This window comes from Portunus trituberculatus, chromosome 39 (assembly GCF_017591435.1).
Source record: "Portunus trituberculatus isolate SZX2019 chromosome 39, ASM1759143v1, whole genome shotgun sequence".
Classification (NCBI taxonomy): Eukaryota; Metazoa; Arthropoda; class Malacostraca; order Decapoda; family Portunidae; genus Portunus; species Portunus trituberculatus.
This window is the reverse complement of record NC_059293.1, coordinates 5,224,522-5,245,948: the sequence shown is the minus strand read 5'-3', so window position 1 is coordinate 5,245,948 and position 21,427 is coordinate 5,224,522. Positions and strand designations below refer to the sequence as shown.

Below are 21,427 nucleotides of genomic sequence, written 5' to 3'. Positions count from 1 at the left end.
TTTACTATGCGATCTTGTGCTTCGAATGTCATATTCTTCCCTCAGGATCAGTTTCTCATTATCCACTTGATCCATTGGTCAGATCCTTTCTCTCCTTTTTCTGTTCTAGGGTTGGTAGATCCATAGTCTTTAGTTTCTCCTCATATGTCATCCCTTTAAATTCTGGAACCATTCTTGTAGCCATTTTTTGTAGTCTCTCCAACTTCCTTATGTGTTTCTTTTTATGAGGGGTCCACACTACTCCTGCATATTCCAGTCTGGGTCTTATTATAGTTCTTATCAATTTCTTCATCATTTCTTTGTCCATGTAGTGAAATGGTAATCCAATATTCCTTAGCAAATTATATGTCTCTGAAAATTCTATCAATATGGCTTACCGGTTGATTGTTTTCTTCCATCGTCACTCCTATGTCCTTTTCCTTTTTTACTTTCTCCAGTTCTACTCCATCTCCCATCTTATAGATTCCCACGGGTCGTCTTTCACTCTTTCCCATTTCCATGACATGGCTTTTGTCCACATTGAATTCCATCTCCACTTTTACTCCATTCCCAGATCTTATTTAGGTCTTCCAGCAGTATTTCACAATCCTCTTTTTGCTTTATAACTCTGCACAGTTTCGTATCATCCGCAAACAGATTAATGTAGCTGTTCACTCCTTCTGGCATGTCGTTATATATATATATATAAATATATATATATATATATATATATATATATATATATATATATATATATATATATATATATATATATATATATATATATATATATATATATATATATATATATATATATATATATATATATATATATATATATATGAGGAAAAGTATTTGCTAATACTGACCCCTGTGGCACTCCGCTTTCTACTGCTCTCCACTTGGACTTCATATCTTTAACTACCGTCCTTATTTATCTCCCCCTCAAATAATTTTCCATCCATCTCAATGTGCTTCCTTTTAGGCCACCCTTCTCCTCTAACTTCCAAAGTAATCTTGTGTGTGGCACTTTATCAAACGCCTTTTTTAAATCCAAATAAATACAGTCAACCCATCCCTCTCTCTTTTGTACTCTATCAACTATTCTAGATTAGAAACTCAATAAATTAGTTACACACGACCGTCTTTTTCTAAAACCAAATTGGCTATTTGATATTAATTTGTTGTCTTCAAGGAACTCGATCCATTGTTTCTTTATTATTCTTTCACACATCTTGCATATTACACTAGTTAGTGATACCGGTCTGTAATTTAAAGGTTCTTCCTTCCTTCCGCTCTTATATATGGGAACCACCTCAGCTCTTTTCCATTCTACTGGTACTGTTCCATTTTCTATTGAGCATTTTATGACCTTGTATATAGGACTTGCTAGTTTTTCCCTACATTCTTTCAGTATTTTGCCTGAGACTTCATCCGGTCCCATTGCCTTCTCTTCATCCAATTCCTTCATTAACTCTTTTATTTCAAGCATGGGTACTTTAATCTCTTTCATATAGACTGTCTCTCTATTACCCTGTGGCCTTTCAAATTTGGATTCCATAGTAAAGACCTCCTGGAATTTATTTTTTAATAGTTCTGCCATACTTTTTGGGTCTTCCACCATCCCGTTCTCTCCTTTTAACCTTTTTTTTTTTTTTTTGCCTATTTTTTCCATTTATGAGTCTGTAGAACAATTTCGGTTGCTCCTTACGTTTTTCGACAATGTCCTTTTCATAGTTCCTTTCCTCAATCTTCCTCACCTTAACATATTCATTTCTCGCTGCTTTGAAGTTTTCCTTATTTACTGGATTTCTATTTCTCCTCCATCTTTTCCATGCTCCATCTCGTTTCTCCTTTGCCCTAGCACACCTTGCATTAAACCAGTCTTTCTTTCCTTCTTCTTTAGGTCTATATTTCGGGACATATTCCCTGACTCCTGTTTTGTATATTTCCAAAAATAAGTTATATTTCTCTTGCACTGTCTCTGAGTTTTCCATCTCCTCCCAGTTAACGTATTTGAAGTAGTTCTTGTGTGTGTGTGTGTGTGTGTGTGTGTGTGTGTGTGTGTGTGTGTGTGTGTGTGTGTGTGTGTGTGTGTGTGTGTGTGTGTGTGTGTGTGTGTGTGTGTGTGTGTGTGTGTGTGTGTGTGTGTGTGTGTGTGTGTGTGTGTAAAAACAAACATTTTTACAGAGATCCGAATGTTACAAAAGAAAAACTACAACACACACACACACAGAGAGAGAGAGAGAGAGAGAGAGAGAGAGAGAGAGAGAGAGAGAGAGAGAGAAAGTGGAAAAGATCTATTGTTATACCTTAGTGTGTTTAGAAATTAGTGAGACCAATTAATGCAGACGTTTTCTTCCTCACGACCATCACAAACTTCCAAGTCTCGCTACTAATTAGGGTGCGTTTACACCAAGCGAATCGAATCGATTCAATCATGAAGAATCAACACGATTTATGAATCGTGTTGATTCGCCGCATTAGTTTCAATGTAACCGTTTACAACAGGTGAATCGAGTCAATTCAGATCATGCCGATTCATGGCGATTCAGAATCAATGATTGGTTTGGACCCATTTTTTCATCAGTCAAGGTGATTCAGCCGAGGAGTAAGCACCATGTTAGTGGACGAGAATGACGTGCTATATTATGATCCTAGTGATCCTGTGCACCAAGATCATGTACGTATATGTATTGTACTGAACCATAAAAGAATTGCTGTAGCCAACGAATTACTAGACAACATTATTCTGCATATTTTGAAAACAAATGACAACAAAACAGCATTATGAGTATGCTTACATATATTCATGTGGCAACCGTAGGGTGCACCGTCTACTTTTGAAATGCTTGACACAACGTAACCAAGCCAGGCACCAGACAGAGTTGGGAGAAGTGTAATCTTCCTGCTATTAACCTCTGTGCCTCTGATTTCGTTCACTAAATACTACGGTATGGCACGTCACATAAAATAAAAGTTAATATGACACAATACTAAAATTAACATATCTAATTGTTTTAATATCCTCTTGATATCCTCCGTAAGCCTAAATAAAGGGTAGATGTGATAATATGGTATCAACTGGTGTGCCCATTTCTATCGCGGTGAATGTATGTATCAGTGAATCATTATGTCCTGCCACTCGACAGCTCCACCTGACGAAACAAAAGTATTCTTTCAGTGTCACGAACTGACATGGCTTCTGCTGTAGGCCCAGTGCTTCTTATTGGTGACAGGCTCCACCAACATCTTAAATTATTCTGTGGTTATCCTAAAAAAAATCATAAAACTTCTGATTATTGACCAAATCTGGAAACAAATGTCCAAAGTTCCCAAATTGAGGTCTTCTAGAATTAATTGCATGCACCCATATTCTTTCGATGCCTACGCCTACGCATCCTCAGCCACAGTAACATTGCTATTTCTGCAAAAGTTAATATGTCCATACTTCCCGAAGGCTGCCTTGGTAATGAATCATCTGAATGATGTGAATCAGTCAGTTGGAACTATGCTGATTCAAAATTATTCGATTCAAATGATTCTTCGTGAATTGAATCGATTCGATTCGCCTTTGAGTCAACAGCGTACCAGATTCATTGTTAAGCCATGTATTTATGGTGGAAAGATCTCCTTCGGTATGCCAACCATGGTTAGCTATTGTTTAGCTCCCCCCACATATGTCACGCCAGTATATCTGAGTGTCTGTCTGGCTCATCTCTCCTGTTGCTGAGGGGGTGGTGGTGGTGATGGTGGTGGTGGTGGTGCTAGTGATATGTAAAAAGAGGAAGATGAAAAAAGAAAGAAAAAAAAAAGACAGCTTTAAAAGAACAACAACAACAACAAAGAATAATAATTAATGATGAGGATGATTATGATGATGACGATAATGATGATGTAGATGACACCAACAAAAACAATAACAACGACAACAATAACATATATGAAAACTTAACTGCACACAAAAGAAAAGGAAAAAAAAAGGAAAAAAGAAAAAAGGATTCATAATATTAAATCTGAATGATATAAACTGGCATTTACTAGTAAACATAAAAGTTAAATTTCGTCATTTCAAACACGTTACCGTCATTATCAATCTAAAAGCATAATAATTACTAACATTTTAGCAATAAAGTAAAAAAAAGAGCGCGAATGTCTGATGGCAAGCCTTCAGTATAGGGAATGGGGGTATGGAACACTCACTACAAGCTCTGAAGGATGGGATGTGGCATGGCTGGGTTGATGATGAGGCGAGATCACAGTGTAATTGGTCACCCTATGAGGATCCCCGCCTTTCATGATGCTCAAACGGGAGATAACCCCAGTTGTGTGGTAGTCCGCTAAGAGCTATCAGGCAGTCTCTTCACGATGCTATGCTATACCCAAACCTAGTTATAAACACTAAGCGTTATTACTTCACCTAAGGGTAAGCAACAGAGTGAGTACCTTTCTTGTTTATTGTTCAAAAAATATCACAGTGGTCGTTCTTCATACTTAATACATAAAAACAACTCACAACATATTATAATAGTATTGGTGTGCCTTTATGTAAATGTTTGACAGGTGTGAGTGTGAGAAGAAATAAAGAGGAAAAAGAATGTGTGTGTGTGTGTGTGTGTGTGTGTGTGTGTGTGTGTGTGTGTGTGTGTGTGTGTGTGTGTGTGTGTGTGTGTGTTTGTGAAGGAAAGCCAGAGAAGCATATAGTGAGTAGATATAGTTTTAAGAAATGTGTAAATTATGACAAATAGAGCATGGAACTTAAGATTGGTATGAAACAAACTGAGTGAGTTTAAGGGCACACTACAACAGCAACGTTAATCGCCTTTCTATGATGGAGTCTGGAATAGAATCCTTCACTGTTAGAATTTGATTGTTCTCTGACTTTATGCAACAGTTTACTGATTCACTGTCTTCCTGTGCGGACAAGTCTTCCAAGCTGTCATGTCACAAGCGCCAGCGAATCATGTGTTCGTAATTCGAGTGGAAGCTGATAGTCAAATTGACCACTCCTCAAAAAGAAAAAAAAATAATAAATAAATAAATAAATAAAATAGAAATAGATGAGTAGATTCTCCATCTTCTCTCGCCTTTTTCATACTTAAGATTAGAATAATTATAAAAACTTCGTGCTTAATCAAGACCATAGTACAATGGAACCACGCGCGCTTTGGGGGCCGAGGGATCCTCAACCACATGGCTCTATTCCTGGCCACGGTCCAAGAGTAGGAATAATAATAACAATTATAATAATAATAATAATAATAATAATAATGATAATGATAATAATAAAACTTTATTGCTCTTACAGAGAATTTGTCTTGTGCTTGCCAAAGTATAAAAAAAAAATTAAATATAAGAGTTTAAAAAGTATTAACACTATCAGTTATATCTATAGCTACAATTCTTAATCATGCATTACCTAAAACATAAAAACATCAAAACATTAAAACATTAAAACATTGCTGACATTCCTGTGTGCCGCCTTCTTTTACACCAGTTGATTATTAATTAAGGGCATCCACTTTGGGTAACGGTTCCCAAATGGGTGCGCTGTCAGATGGGCAGTAGTTAAATAGCTCCTTTAACCCATGAATAACCTATATGGTTTAAAAAGAATACAATCATCTCCCCCTGGTTGTTCTTCCTTTGTGTTCTCTCTGCGTTAAATTAAGCACACACTTTTCTTTTCTGGACTCCTCCCTGGCTATGTAAATACTGTAGGTGTACATACAAACCTTTTTCCCAGCGAGGGGCAATTAAGTGATGTTACTGTTTCTCTTCCTTGTACGTTCTGTAGATATCAGCCATTCTCTCCCTTCATGTTAAGAGAAAAGACAAAAAAAGAAATAAGAAAAAAAATTAAAGAAAGTCAGTTCCCACTGTGCTGTGCTAGAGCCTCATGGTAGCAAAGTATGCTTCTCCACACGCTCCGCTAAGCTAAGGAATGATAAGTGTAGAAAACTTCAAATGTAGCTTTTTGATGATTACTCAGGCTCGTGTGAATTACAGAGAGAGAGAGAGAGAGAGAGAGAGAGAGAGAGAGAGAGAGAGAGAGAGAGAGAGAGAGAGAGAGAGAGAGAGAGAACTGGAACTAGAATTGTGGGGAAGGAAAACATAGAGAGAATGGAGGAAGGGATGGATGACAAGAAAATGAGGGTTCAAGAGAGTATTCTTGGAAGCATGTACTACGTAGCAAGATGTTAATAAGGGCGGGAGCGTGAGGCGAGGTCAGGTATACAATATGAGAGTGGAAATGAGTGCACTGAAATTGGTTGTGGCAGAGAACATTGAGTGCTGAGAATGTATTGAACCAGAGAGAGAGAGAGAGAGAGAGAGAGAGAGAGAGAGAGAACGTTCCTCCAGAGAGAAACGAACCATACTTGGGAATTTATTTAATTTAGGATATATGATTACATTATATAACTTTCCAAGAAAAAAATATATATTTTCTCTCTCTCTCTCTCTCTCTCTCTCTCTCTCTCTCTCTCTCTCTAATTGGGAAGGAGACGAGATTCATGTAGGTTTGCAATATTCGTCTTTTTCTTAATGTCCTTACTTCGGGGAAGAGGAAGCGAAATGAGAAGATGAACGAACGTAAAGGAGAAGAAGAGAGCTCAATTTGAAAGTGTAATAGTCACCAGAGAGAGAGAGAGAGAGAGAGAGAGAGAGAGAGAGAGAGAGAGAGAGAATGCAAAAGACATAAAAAGAATAAAAAGAAAAATACAGTAGCTATATAGAAGAGAAGAAGAATATAAATAGGTACGAGTAGTAGTAGTAGTAGTAGTAGTAGTAGTAGTAGTAGTAGTAGTAGTAGCAGCAGCAACAGCAGCAGCAGCAGCAGCAGCAGAAGCAGTAGCAGTGGTGGTGGTAGTGGCAATAGCAGCAGAAGTGATGAAAGGAAGAGAAACGAGAGAAACAGAAAACAAATGAAAGGAAGTATATAACAAATTCAGGAAAAAAATAGTAGAAAGAAGAGATAAGCGAAGATGAATATTTTATGAAGCAGTAAAATAAGGAGGAAGAAGAGACGCACAGGCAAGGGAGGAGGAGGAGGAGGAGGAGGAGGAGGAGAAGCAAAACATGGGGAAAGAGAAGAAGGACGAGGAATAGGTGATGTTGGTAGTGTTGGTGGAAAGTGAGAGGAGTAAAGAGGATGAGGAGATGGAGGAGGAATGAATAGTGAAAGCAGGGTTGGTGAAACGTGCAAGGAGTCTCAAGATATCGACGGTCATTCTCCTTGTATAGGTTGACACCATTCACTCGGAAACAGAAGAGAAATCAATGAAGAGCGTGGAAGTCAAGAGTGAGTGAATGAGGGGAGTTGATAGTGACAGTGGTGGTGGTGGTGGTGATGGCGTAAATGATAAAAGGGTGTGGCTGGCTGCCTGTCAGATGGGGGGAAGCAAATGATGGGAAGCGAGGTGAAGGGTGAATGAAGAAGTGCCGCCTCAGAGAGAGAGAGAGAGAGAGAGAGAGAAGAGCAGAGGAGGTCACCAAGGAGAAGGAAGGAGGGAAGCTACCAGAACGTAGACATCCTAACAAAGGCTGGTGTGTCATGAGGGTCTAGTATATCAAGAGTTGATTTCGTACCACCTTTTTCCCTCGCTTTGTGCAGGAGGCTCCCTTTATTGATTTCTGCACGGTTCATATATTATTTAGGACATAGAGACAGGCTGGTGGAGTTCGCGACTTAAGGTTCCAGGGAAGCATGCGGTGGGAGGAGGAAATTGCGAGCTGACGTTGTCTTTGGTTGCCTTACTATCCTTCTTGTTTTGTATCGCGTCCTGAAATGTACTGGGCTCTTGTAAGAAGTAAAAGATACGTAAATTACTAATTAGTGTCATATAGGTGGTGTTAAGAGGCTCAGTGGTTCTTCTCACGAGGGCCAAGGAAACAGTGTAATCCTTTCTTCCTTTTATTATTTTTCTATAAATAATACTAATTAAGCAGGTAGCAGACACACAGGAGGATCCTCCCAGCCCCTCAGGGATAGTGGGGAGCGATCGGCCGGGTGTGGGGAGCTTGCCAGAGGTTGGTAGCGCCGGGCAGCATTTTTCTCAAGTCTGGGAGAGTATATACATGGATAGAAATTAGAGCCAATCAGCGAGCAGCTTGAGCCTGGCCAAATGTTACCAGCTGCTGACGTCATTACACATCATGTCTCGCTTATGCGTAGATTAAATTTTTACCTTCAAAGTTAATAATAGAATATTTTAGCATCCACTGAAGATGTTATCGATAACTCATGCAATGTTTCGCAATACTTTGAAGGGTGTGGTGCCTCCGTGTGTCTGGTATAAAGCTCACTCTCAAGCATATAGTTTTCGTTCCTTGATTTCTTTGTCTAAGTTATTCATTTAGCTCTGTAAGTTCTCAGAATTGTAAATATTATCTTACATATCATACAAACATCATAATATAGGCTTGAATATGACAAGAAGGCTTTTTATCCTTCTCTTTTCTTACTGTCATAGTCATGATCAGTGACGAAAAAAGTCAGCGAGCCGAAAGGTACATAAACAGCATAATCCACTCACCACGCGGAAAAATTTAAGTCGTCCAGTACTCCAAGATGTCGTGCATATAAGTTGATGCACTTCAGTTTGATGACCATGGAATTTGAAATGCAGAAATTCGACAAGAGGATAACCTCGTTAATCTTGGAACTAATGTGAAATCTCAAGAAGAGTTCCAGAAATGGAAAGAACTATTCTGCTTAAGAACTAACACATGTTTCAACTTCTACGAGTTGTATCCTGTGGGCGTCAGGAATCTGTTCGTGAGGTAATTATGTCACCACGGAGTTAAACAAAAAGGAGTGAAGAAAACTTCTAATTAGGTAAGTAGTACTGTACTTACCTTTGTCTTTGGTTACTGAGGGTTTACTCACATACAAAGACCATTTCAACTACTGCATTCATTAAGCACACTAAAGTCAAGTTTTGTTGTGCATTGTGCCTTGTCTTTTAGCTCATTTTGTTTAAAAAGTGGTAAATGTAATCTCCTCCATGTTGTGGTATGAATTTGATACTGTGATATTTGATGATATTTTGATACAAAAGTATTAGTAGATATTACCACTGGCAGAACTCATTAGTGACAAATGGAAATCTTTGTATGAACTGCCGATACGTACAGGGATTGAGACCACTTTTAAAGCATCGAAATGAATTCACATCATGTACGAGATTTTATTTTCACTCACGATGGGTGGGTTGTGTTGTTCATATGTGAACCTTTCAGCTCAGTGACTTCCTTCATCATTATAGGGCTACTTATGTGAGAGAGAGAGAGAGAGAGAGAGAGAGAGAGAGAGAGAGAGAGAGAGAGAGAGAGAGAGAGAGAGAGAGAGAGTCTATTCATCATATTTAAACCTATATATGATGTTTATATGCTATATAAGGTAATATTTACAATTTTAAGACCTTACACAGCTAAATGGTGAATAGATCAAGGAACGGAAATTATATGCCTGTGAGTTTATTTTATCAGACACACGGAGGCATCACACCCTTCAAAGTATAGCGAAACTTTTGTACTAATATTATGTCAAAGATAGTTCTCGGCAACTCACCGTGAACTTTTGGCTATTTACTATATATACCTTTGTAATATTAATTTGTAAATAAAAAAAAAAAAAAAAAAAAAAAACGTTGCGTTGTATTGCATCAGTTATCGATAACATCTTCAGTGGATGCTAAAATATTATGTTATTAATTTTGAGGGTAATAAATTCATCTATGCATAAGCAAAACATGGTAACGTTAGCAGCTGTACATTAGGCCACGCTCAAGCTGCTCGCTGATTTTCTCTAATTTCTCCCTATGTATATATTCTTCCAGACTTGGAAAAAATGCCGTGGGGCTCTGGGTCGGGGTCATGGGGTCCGAGCGACGGTCATCGGTAGGGATGTGCGATTTCGACAAAAAAAAGTCGGTATAGGTATTACCGATATTCTGAAACGTACTGATGTACAGTCCTTTTCGATATGAAATTATGATACCGATAAAGCAATATTAAAAAAAAAAAAAAAACCGGTAATATCAATTTCCTTTTCTTTTGCGTTGAAAAAGTTTCCTTTATCTAACATTTTCGGACATTATGTAAATACAATCACACAAGATGATTTTAAGTGACTTCTAAAGATGCTGGGGAGGAGGTAGTAGACACCTACCGAAACGATAACTTACTCCCAGCGAGTTCTAATAGCAATAGTTCGGAGGGTGCTGTGAACGTTCCATTAAAGCTAGTTGTGATCTCGCTGAACGTTTCCCTTTGTGTCTCACAACTCAAGGAGGTAGTCACAGCTTGCCCTCTAAAGACAACTCTCCTTCTTCACACAAAACTATATGCACTTGCCACACATACATCCTTCACTTGAAAATAAAAATTTAAAAGAAAAATGGGTACTCCAATGCCTCGGAGATCCCTTCTGGGGAGGGGACTAAAAATGTCCCCAGGTCGGACGCCTCTCTCAGTGACGACCACAAATGCCTTGACACCTCCCTCAACTTTTCTACATTAACTTCTGCAACATTCGCGGTCTTAGATCTAATTTTCAATCTGTGGAACACCACCTCTCCTCTACTAAACCTCATCTTTTCCTCACCGAAACACAGCTGTCTGAGGCAACTGACAGTAGCCCCTTCTCTGTTCCCTCCTACTTTCTCTATTCTCATTTTCATTCCAAAGCTGGATGTTGCGTCTATGTACGCAACGACTTAACTTGCTCTCGTGCCCACGCTCTTGAATCTTCCGAGTTTTCCACCATCTGGCTTCGACTCAACAGTCACTCTCTAACTAAATTCATCTGTGCTGTCTATCTCTCCCTAACTCTTCTGACTATAGTAAATTCTTCGACTATTTAACTTCCAAAGTGGAGCACATTCTGTCCCTCTACCCTTTCGCAGAGATTTCCATTCTTGGAGATTTCAATGTTCACCACCAGCTTTGGCTTTCATCTCCTTCACTGACCATCCTGGTGAACTAGCCTTCAACTTTGCTATCCTCCATGACCTAGAGCAACTGGTGCAACACCCTACTCGTATTCCTGACCGTCTTGGAGACACGCCCAACATTCTTGATCTCTTCCTCACCTCTAATCCTTCTGCTTATGCTGTCACCCTTTCATCTCCGTTGGGCTCCTCCGATCACAATCTCATTTCTGTATCTTGTCCTATTTCTCCAATCCCTCCACAGGATCCCCAAAGCGAAGGTGCCTCTGGCGTTTTGCCTCTGCCAGTTGGGGGACCTGAGGAGGTATTATGCTGATTTTCCTGGAATGATTACTGCTTCCGTGTCAGAGACCCATCTCTTTGTGCTGAACGCATAACAGAGGTGATAGTATCTGGCATGGAGGCGTACATTCCTCATTCTTTTCTCAACCTAAACCTTCTAAACCTTGGTTTAACTCAGCCTGTTCTCGTGCTATACATGATAGAGAGGTTGCCCACAAAAGGTACTTGAGCCTTCCATCTCCTGAATCTCATGCACTTTATATCTCTGCCCGGAATCATGCCAAGTCTGTTCTTCAACTTGCCAAACACTCTTTCATAAATAGAAAATGTCAAAATCTTTCAAACTCAAACTCCCTCGAGACTTCTGGCATCTAGCCAAAACATCTCAAATAACTTCACTTCTTCATCTTTCCTCCTTTATTTCATCCTGATGGCACCACTGCCATCTCTTCTGTCTCTAAAGCTGAACTCTTTCTCAAACCTTTGCTCACAACTCCACCTTGGACGATTCTGGGCTTGTCCTCCCTCTCCTCCTCCCTCTGACTATTTCATGTCTACAATTAAAATTCTTCGTAATGATGTTTTCCATGCCCTCGCTGGCCTAAACCCTCGGAAGGCTTATGGACCTGATGGGGTCCCTCCTATTGTTCTCAAAAACTGTGCTTCCGTGCTTGCACCTTGCCTGGCCAAACTCTTCCAACTTTGTCTATCGACTTCTACCTTTCCTTCCTGCTGGAAGTTTGCCTACATTCAGCCTGTTCCTAAAAAGGGTGACCGTTCTAATCCCTCAAACTACCGTCCTATAGCTTTAATCTCTTGCTTGTCTAAAGTTTTTGAATCTATCCTGAATAGGAAGATTCTCAAACATCTGTCACTTCACAATCTTCTGTCTGATCGCCAGTATGGCTTCCGTCAAGGTCGCTCTACTGGTGATCTTCTGGCTTTCCTTACTGAGTCTTGGTCATCCTCTTTTAGAGATTTCGGTGAAACTTTTGCTGTAGCGTTAGACATATCAAAAGCTTTTGATAGAGTCTGGCATAAAGCTTTGATTTCAAAACTGCCCTCCTACGGCTTCTATCCTTCTCTCTGCAACTTTATCTCAAGTTTCCTTTCCGACCGTTCTATTGCTGCTGTGGTAGACGGCCACTGTTCTTCTCCTAAATCTATTAATAGTGGTGTTCCTCAGGGTTCTGTCCTGTCACCCACTCTCTTTCTATTATTCATTAATGACCTTCTTAACCAAACTTCTTGCCCTATCCACTCCTACGCTGATGATACCACCTACATCTTTCCACGTCCTTTCAGAGACGACCAACCCTTCAGGAAGTCAACAGATCACGCAGGGACGCCACAGAACGCCTGACTTCCGATCTTTCTAAGATTTCCGATTGGGGCAGAGAAAATCTAGTAGTTTTCAATGCCTCAAAACTCAATTCCTCCATCTATCAACTCGACACAACCTTCCAGACAACTATCCCTCTTCTTCAATGACACTCAACTGTCTCCTCTTCCACAATGAATATCCTCGGTCTGTCCTTTACTCATAATCTTAACTGGAAACTTCACATCTCATCTCTTGCTAAAACAGCTTCTATGAAGTTAGGCGTTCTGAGGCGTCTCCGCCAGTTTTCTCGCCCTCCAACTGCTTACTCTGTATAAGGGCCTTATCCGTCCCTGTATGGAGTACTCTTCGCATGTTTGGGGAGGGGGGGTTCCAGTCACACAGTTTTACTAGATAGGGTGGAATCAAAAGCTTTTCGTCTCATCAACTCCCCTCCTCTGACTAACTGTCTTCAGCCTCTTTCTCACCGCCGAAATGTTGCATCTCTTTCTATCTTTTATCGCTGTTTTCATGCTAACTGTTCTACTGATCTTGCTAACTGCATTCTTCCCTTCCTCCTGCAGTCTCGCTGCACAAGGCTTTCTTCTTCCTCTCATCCCTATTCTGTCCAACTCTCTAACGCAAGAGTTAACCAGTGCTCTCAATCATTCATACCTTTCACTGGTAAACTCTGGAACTCCCTCCCTGCATCTGTATTTCCAACTTCCTATGACTTGTCTTCTTTCAAGAGGGAGGTATCGAGGCATTTGTTCCCTAATTTTGGCTGTTGTTTTTCCCTTTGTAGAGAGCCAGCACTCAAGTGGGCCTTTATTTCTTATCTTATCTTTTTTTTTTTTGCCCTTGGCTAGCTCTCTTCCTTTTCATAAAAAAAAAAATACAACTTTTTTTTACTACGACGTCCCGTCATACAAGCTAGTTTTCTGCAGTTGCATACGACTGTCGTAACGGTTGGGAGCATTTCAGTGCAAGAAAGACACGCAAAACAAAGGACGTACGACATCGGATCCTAGACGTACGATGACATAATATTATTTCCCTCGTGCGATGATGCACGTCATCGTACGACACCCACAACGATGATGTACAACGTACCAAAGAAAAATGGGAACAACTAGAATTTTCAAATTTTCTTGGCTTGCGACAACGTATGCTACGCTAACGATGTCAGACGATGTCGGACGATGTCGAACGATGTCAAGACGATGTCAAACGATGTCGAAATAGACGCATCTGACAAAAGTGCGATGACACCTTGTATTCGCTTGACGACGCAAGGGCAGGCCCTGGAAGTATATATAGGGGTTCAAAACGTTTTCCCATGCCACATAAGAACCAATACTTACCTGTACTAACCTTTTAAGACTCCTTACCTTCCTGTATAGAAATAACCAAAAAACCTGATAAAAAAAAACAAAACATGAGACACAATCACCTACATACAAACACACAATTCAAACAGACAAGTTACGAACACACATACTTGACATCACTCTCATGATAACACACACACACACACACACACACACACACACACACACACACACACACACACACACACACACACACACACACACACACACACACACACACACACACATACACACACAAACACAAACACACAGACATATGCTGGGTGACCCAAACCTAGTTCAGCTAGCGCTACCTCCAACATAAAATGATAAAAATAGCAACGTGAAATGCCCACAAACTGTTATCTTTAACTTTACTTCTTTATTTCTAACTATTTCCTTTCACTGTACCCACTCTTTCATCGCTTCACCTCACTTTTATTATTACCATTAGATTCCAATATCACATCACCCCACAGCATCGACATCTACACGCCTCACCATGAGTCTCCTAAAGTACACCCCTGTCCTCGCTGACACGGAACCGCATCTCGCCAGGGACATCTTGAGGATGGAGTCTACATACTTCATAGGGCTTTGTGAATACTGGATGATTATGATAATAACACCGATGAAGCTTTCTCTCTCTCTCTCTCTCTCTCTCTTTCTGGTGGTGTATATCTTCACCACCTGCGGGTTTATTTATTTCGAGTACGTTAACGAAAGCCTTTTGCCACCACCACCACCAATGCTGCCACTACCACTGCGCACACTCCTTACAGAAATACACGGTTTGGGAACTTGAGGCAAACAGCTGTCCTCTCGTCCCCTCCTGGTGTTGCTGCTGGTGCTAGTGCTGGTTGCTCCTCAAGTTGCTCCTGCTGGCCTTCTTGTGGCACAAGGTATACATCCACCTTCTTGGAGGTCTGAAGGTGGATGCTCACTCTGGTCTTGGAGGCGGCCCCTCCATACTCATGTCCTATGGGCCTTCGATTTCCAGAGATGTCCCAAAGAGATCTTGCAACGACGCATGCCCTTCCTCTGTCCCATCGTCTTCGGTTGGTAAACTGGGGCTAGTTTATTTATTTATTTATTTTTATTTTTTATTCATTTATTTATTTTTTTTTTAACTGGCGACAACACACAAGCAGTCATACTGGTCACGACGATTCTAGTGACAACGTTTTCGTGCGTTACTGCCAAACGTATGTTCAAAGACCAGTCGTATTTTAATGATTTTTGACTCGTTCGATGTCAAACGATGTCGTCAGCAGCACGTATGACATCGTATTTCTCTATAATGTCATCGTACGTCATCGTATGCTCGATGAAATGGCTTTATGCTGGGTCACACTACAGCTTTTTTCTTACTACGACGCACCCGACGGTCGCACAGACCCGTTTTCCGCGATTGCATACAGCTATCGTAACGACTGGGAGCATTTCAGTGCAAGGACACGCAAAACGAAGGACGTCCACCTTCGTGGGTGTCTGTTCATTTCTGGTCTCAGAGGCGGTCCCTCCATACTCATGTCTAATGGGCCTGCGATGTCTAAGGATGTCCCAAAGAGATCTTGTGACAATGATGGGACATCATACCCATCATAACCTTCCTCTGTCCTATCGTCTTCAGTGGGTAAACTGGGGCTAGTCCTTTTTTTTTTTTTTAACTGGCGACAACGCAGGAGCTATCACACTGGTCACGACGATTCTAATGACAACGTTTTCGTGCGTTATTGCCAAATGTATGTTTAAAGACCATTAGTAACTCAGTATTTTAACGATTTTTTACTAGTTTGATGTTGAACGATGTCGTTAGCAGCATGTACGACATTGTATTTCTCTATAACATCATCGCACGTCAATGTACGTCATCGTACGCTTGTCGTGACTCTCTTCCCGACGGTCGAATGCAGCGCTCAATTGTCGTAATGCTTCTACGATGTCCTATGACAACAAGGACATCTTACGACATCGTACGATATCGCAGCGTTAACGTACGACTTGACTCATGCCATCTTACGACAGGCCAAAAGCCGTTAAAATGACGCCATTGCTGCCGGCGACAGCCCTCCTACGACCGTCTGGGACGTCATATTAAGAAAAAAAAGTTGTAGTGTGACCCCAACATTACTTGTCATGACTCTTCCCGACAGTCGAATGCAGCGCTCAATTGTCGTAATGCTTCTACGATGTCATGTGATATCAAGGACATCTTATGACACACACACACACACACACACACACACACACACGGCCCGGTAGCTCAGTACACGGCCCGGTAGCTCAGTGGTTAGAGCGCTGGCTTCACAAGCCAGATGACCGGGGTTCGATTCCCCGGCCGGGTGGAGATATTTGGGTGTGTCTCCTTTCACGTGTAGCCCCTGTTCACCTAGCAGTGAGTAGTTACGGGATGTAAATCGAGGAGTTGTGACCTTGTTGTCCCGGTGTGTGGTGTGTGCCTGGTCTCAGACCTATCCCAAGATCGGAAATAATGAGCTCTGAGCTCGTTCCGTAGGGTAACGTCTGGCTGTCTCGTCAGAGACTGCAGCAGATCAAACAGTGAATTACACACACACACACACACACACACACAATTCCCACCTTAACCAAACAAGAACCATTCAATCATTGTACTGTGAAGTTGCACTGCAGTTACCTGATAGTGCCACATATAATTTTTGTGCCATTGCACTTAAATGTTCAAATTTAAGCACCGTGTCAGTGACTGCATTCCCCCATCCTCCTCCACCTCCACATCGAGTTTTTGAGGCTACTTTAATCTCAGCAGTTTTGTATGGATGTGAATCGTAGCTAAATGCTGATTATTATTATAAGCCTGTCATCCAATTGTATAACACGTGCACTAAAGTAAATTGTGGGAGTTAGAAAATCGACGTCTAACATGGTATGTTATGCTGATGTCGGTTTGCCTTCACTCCCAGATCGTATTAAGTTAAAACAACAAATTTTTTTGAACAATGTGGCAAAAAGATCAGGGTTGAGTGATGACCCCTTGATATTGTCCATTCGAGTGACACTTGCATCCCACACATCGACAGCAAAATGTCTAGATAGTTTTATTAGCACTGAACTACTGAATATGTCAATAATTATAAATAATGTTTGTAATACTTTTTTTGGGGGTAGCTGCGGTGGCGAGTGGACGTGTTGTGTGTGCGCTCCGTTTTTGGCTGTTGTTTTTATAGTTAGCGAGTGGTGTTTGTGCATGGTGTCTGTGTGTGGAGCTTTTGAGTGTTAGTGAAGTGAAAGTGTGTACTGCAAGTGTTAGATTAGAGTGAAATAGTGGTTAGAATCAGTGTTTGTGAGTTAAAAGTATTTTGGTAGAGCGAGGAGACTAGTAGGCTTGTAACCGTCAAGTTGACCTTGAAAGAGGATTAGTTGACCTCACTTAGGCCCCCCACCCCGCCGTCACCAAGTATTTTTATTTGTTTGTTAGCTACGTATAGTGTTTTTGTGAGTTAACAGATTGTAAATTAGTATGGCGGTAGCTACTGAGGTATATCAGAGTGTGATTGAGTGCGTGAAAAAGAATGTTGAGGTGGGATTGGGCGAGTTTGTTGTGTGTGAGATGTGTGGGTATGACAGGAAGATCGTTGACTTTTCTGAGTGTATGGTGTGTAGGCTCAAGAGCGAGAATTTAGTTCTTTCTCTTGAGCACCGAGAATTGCGAGAGGAAATGAGAAAGCTAAGTGAGGGGAAAAGTGTGAACGAAGTTCTCATCTTTGAGTTGAAGGAGGAGGTTAAGAGGCTTGGGGAGGCAGTGGAAAAAATTAGGCAGGAGATCAGTGTTAGGCCGAAGGTTGGACGTTCTGAGGGCGACAGGGTGGCTTGGCCCTCTGTCGGGAAGAGCAGAGTGGGGAAGAGGGAGCAGGCGAGCCAGACTGGGAAAGATAGTAGTCAGGATGGGCAGAGATGGCAGGTTGCGAGGGGAAGGAAAGCGGAGGCAGTTAGGGAGGATAGAACTAAACTTGTTGAGTGTGAAAATAGGTTCGGTTTGTTGGAGGGGGAGGGGGAGAGTGAGAGTGGAGTGAATGAGGTGGTTGTGGTGAGTGAAAGGAGAGAGAAGGGGGTAGAGGAGAGGAGGAGGAGGGCTGTGCCTTGCACACCTCAGGTGTGTGTGGTGGGTGACTCTCAGGTTAGGTACTTAGCTCTTAGATAGCACTTTCTGTGGGAAAGACAGGGATAGGAGGACGAACGTGTGTATGCCTGGTGCAGGTGTGAAGGCAGTGAGTGAGGAGGTGCAGAAGAGAGTTGGGGGGATGGAGAGGGAGGGTGTAGTAGTTTTGCACGTAGGTGGTAGACTTCTGGAATGCATTGCCAGAGAGGGTTGTAAATAGCACTAGTTTGACAATGTTTAAAAACAGATTAGATAAGCACTTAAATTTATTAGATTTATAATTATGTATAGCGCTGCATGACAGTTTTTATAAGAAATTTACTATAGTTAAACAAGACATGATCCCCATGTATGGGGATCACATATTGTAGAGGAATTCGCTGCAGGACAGCCCTGTTAATGGGCCAAATATTTAGAATTAGTATATAATGTATTGTGTACTTGTAAGTGTATCTTTAAGTACTGATGACGAGGTCGCTGTGCGACTGATAAAGGATAACCTAGATGGACCCTGGTGGCCCTTTGTTATCCTATTATTTATGTTATGTTATGTTATGTTAATAGTATAGCTCACTCAGATTCATCCTGATGTACAGCTTATAAGGAGATAAACCACACGATTCATAGTCCACGATATTTATAAGCAAAAACATGTAATTTATGAATTCCACAGAATATTCCACAGAACTCGTTTCCGGGTATGTGGTCACGGTCTTGCCATTGAGACTGGATGTTGGAACCACAGGGGTAGAGCATTACTGCCAACAGAGGACCAGTTTTGTGAATGTGGACTAATACAAACAAAGAGAGACATGTGATAGAAGTGTGCCCTTTAACTGCTCACCTACTACTTCCACTCTGCCACTCCTGATCAGCTAAGTATCATCCTTAAGATGATGGCGGACGTGGCGGAGGGCACGGTCCCTGAAGCAGAACCCCTTTCTCCTGTTCGACGCCGAGGCCATGGACAAGGGCTTCATCAGTGTCCCGACCATCAACCAGTTACCTCCTCCACCACCCCAGTACAAGTATGTATGACTTCCTACATGTTCTGGAACATTGGTATACACTCCCCCTTCCTGATTACCAGCCACTCAGGGTCGCCTTCTGTCCGTCCACAGGTTGCGACCGGGTCCTTCGTCCTCGTAGGGTAAGCAGGACAGGAGGCAGCAACCTCGGGGCAAGGGTGCAACCCAGCGCCACGTGGCCAGCGTGCAGCCGAGGCCCCACTTCCCGACCAGGAGGCAGCTGCAGCAACTGTGGAGGGAGAGACCTGCTGCCACTCCCAGCCGGTCTTCCACCGCTCTCCCCGCCAAGGAGGTCAGCATCAGCAAGGGAGACCGGGACCTCCCAGGAAGTGATTGCGCACAGGGCTGCCTACTAAGCTGGGGTCATGCGTCGTCTCAGCGGGTATGGACGGCCCGTGTGATCAGGAAAGGCCTCACCTGGCCTTGGACCACACTTCTGCCCCTCTAACTACCACCCTCCAGATCCAGGACGTCCCCAGTGGTCTGGGAATACACCTAAGAGATGCTGGCGAAAGGCGTGGTGGAGCCTGTGAAAGGCAAGGTTTTCTTGTCCAGCTTGTTCCCAGTCCCCAAGAAGGACTCAAGTCGGGTAAGGTTAGTCCTAGACCTGAGCGCACTGAACAAGTTCTTGAAACCCCAGCGTTTCAAGATGGTTACAGTGGCCCAGGTTTGGATGACACTCCAAAAGGGCGACTGGCTGGCATCTTTGGATTTCAAAGATGCTTACTGGAATGTCCTGATCCACACAAGGTTTTGCCGCTTCCTGCTGTTCCAGATGGGATCAGACACGTACCAGTTCACCAGGTTCCCTTTCGGACTCTCAATCACCCCGAGGGTCTTTTCAAAGCTCGGGAGGGTAGTCGCCTCGGTCCTGGCAGGGGCTGGGGTGGCTGTCCTCATGTAACAAGATGACTGGCTGCTGTACTCGCCCACCCGGGAGGGTACAGCATCCAGCATAGCGGTAGCTGTGAAGGTGCTGGGAGAAATGGGATTCGTTATAAACGAACCACGACCCTCTCTCTGGCCACAGACAACGCCCTCAAAACTCGCAAGCAGGTCCGCAGGGCGTACTTCTCGACCACCTTCTCGAGAAGACAATGGGAGTCCCTCCTTGGTACCTTCAACTTCGTGGCCCTGGCCCTACCACTGGGCCATCTCAAGCACCATTGGCTGACCAGGGAGGTAAACCTCGCCGTGCCCATCTTCCCAAGGGACCTGCAATGCGACATCCCAAGCCACCTGCACAAGCTTCTTCAGCCCTGGCTGAAGGACGCCCTGGAGAAGACAGTTCCCTGGCTACCCACCACACCCACCTTGTCAGTGACATTGGATGCATCCGACGTGGGCTGGGGCTACCAGTCAGACCAGGGCCATCAGGCGTACGGAGGGTGAAAGGGCGGGATGTGCGAGTCCCACATCAACCTGAGAGAGCTGTGGGTGGCCAAGGAATGGCTACTTCGACACCCCCACATCAGGGACACAGCCATCAGGTTCGATATGGACAAAACAGCAGCAATGCAGTGCATAGCCAGGCAGGGCACGGCGAGGTTGTCAGCGCTACTCAAGTTAACAGAGGAAATCTTCGCACTTGCCTCCAAGAGGAACATCCATCTGTCAGTGAGGCATGAAAGTGGGGTAGACAACACCTGGGCAGACGCACTCTCACGCTTCAAAGGGACGTCCGTAGAGTGGAGACTAAGACCACAAGTGTTCAAGTCCCTGACGGAGAGATACGGCACACCGGAAGTGGACCTCTTCACCTCCCGGGATACGGCCCTCCTACCACTGTTCCTCTCGTTTTCCCAGAGGGCCCAGGTGGGCGGCCTGGATGCCTTCACAGAGGACTGGAACAGGTGGAACTACATCTACCTCTTCCCACCCCCAGCAACCAAGATCCTCCTCCGGGTTGTACAGACCCTGCAGGACTACTTGGGCCAGGTCCTCCTAGTGGCACCTCTGTGGGAAGCACAACCCTGGTGCTCCCAGCTCAAGGCGTGGTGTCACAACCGCTACTCGGTTGGGATCAACCTGCCTAGTGGACAAGCACACCTCCCCTCTCCAATTGTCACTGAAGTTACACGCCTGGAGTGGGTAAAGGGGGGTTAATGCTTAACCTTCTCCCTTCACATGTACAAAATTAAAGTTCAATAAAATTACAACTTTATTCACTCCTTACCATTCTCCTTAGTCTTTGGACTAAAATCACTTGATATAAATACAAGCTAGAATGTTATTCTCCTGTTATTTTCCATTTATGGTGAACTTGGAGTTTCATGTAATTGTCTCATCCTGGTCCTGATGTTACCCTCGGTCTCCCTAGTACCCTAACTTGGTTCACCACCAGAATGCAT

The 21,427-nt window shown here is 42.8% G+C and overlaps 1 protein-coding gene across 1 annotated transcript in view; it reads left to right on the top strand.

Moving 5' to 3' along the window:
* The window catches only part of LOC123515634 (telomerase reverse transcriptase-like), a 254,291-nt gene extending 233,109 nt beyond the window's left edge, over positions 1–21,182 (top strand). Inside the window, exons 4-5 of the mRNA XM_045274447.1 lie at positions 18,722–19,076; positions 19,170–21,182. Of these exons, the coding sequence (XP_045130382.1) occupies positions 20,478–21,182 (705 nt within the window). The 5' untranslated portion in view covers positions 18,722–19,076; positions 19,170–20,477. The remainder of the gene's footprint in view (positions 1–18,721; positions 19,077–19,169) is intronic.
* Positions 21,183–21,427: the final 245 nt, after the last annotated feature.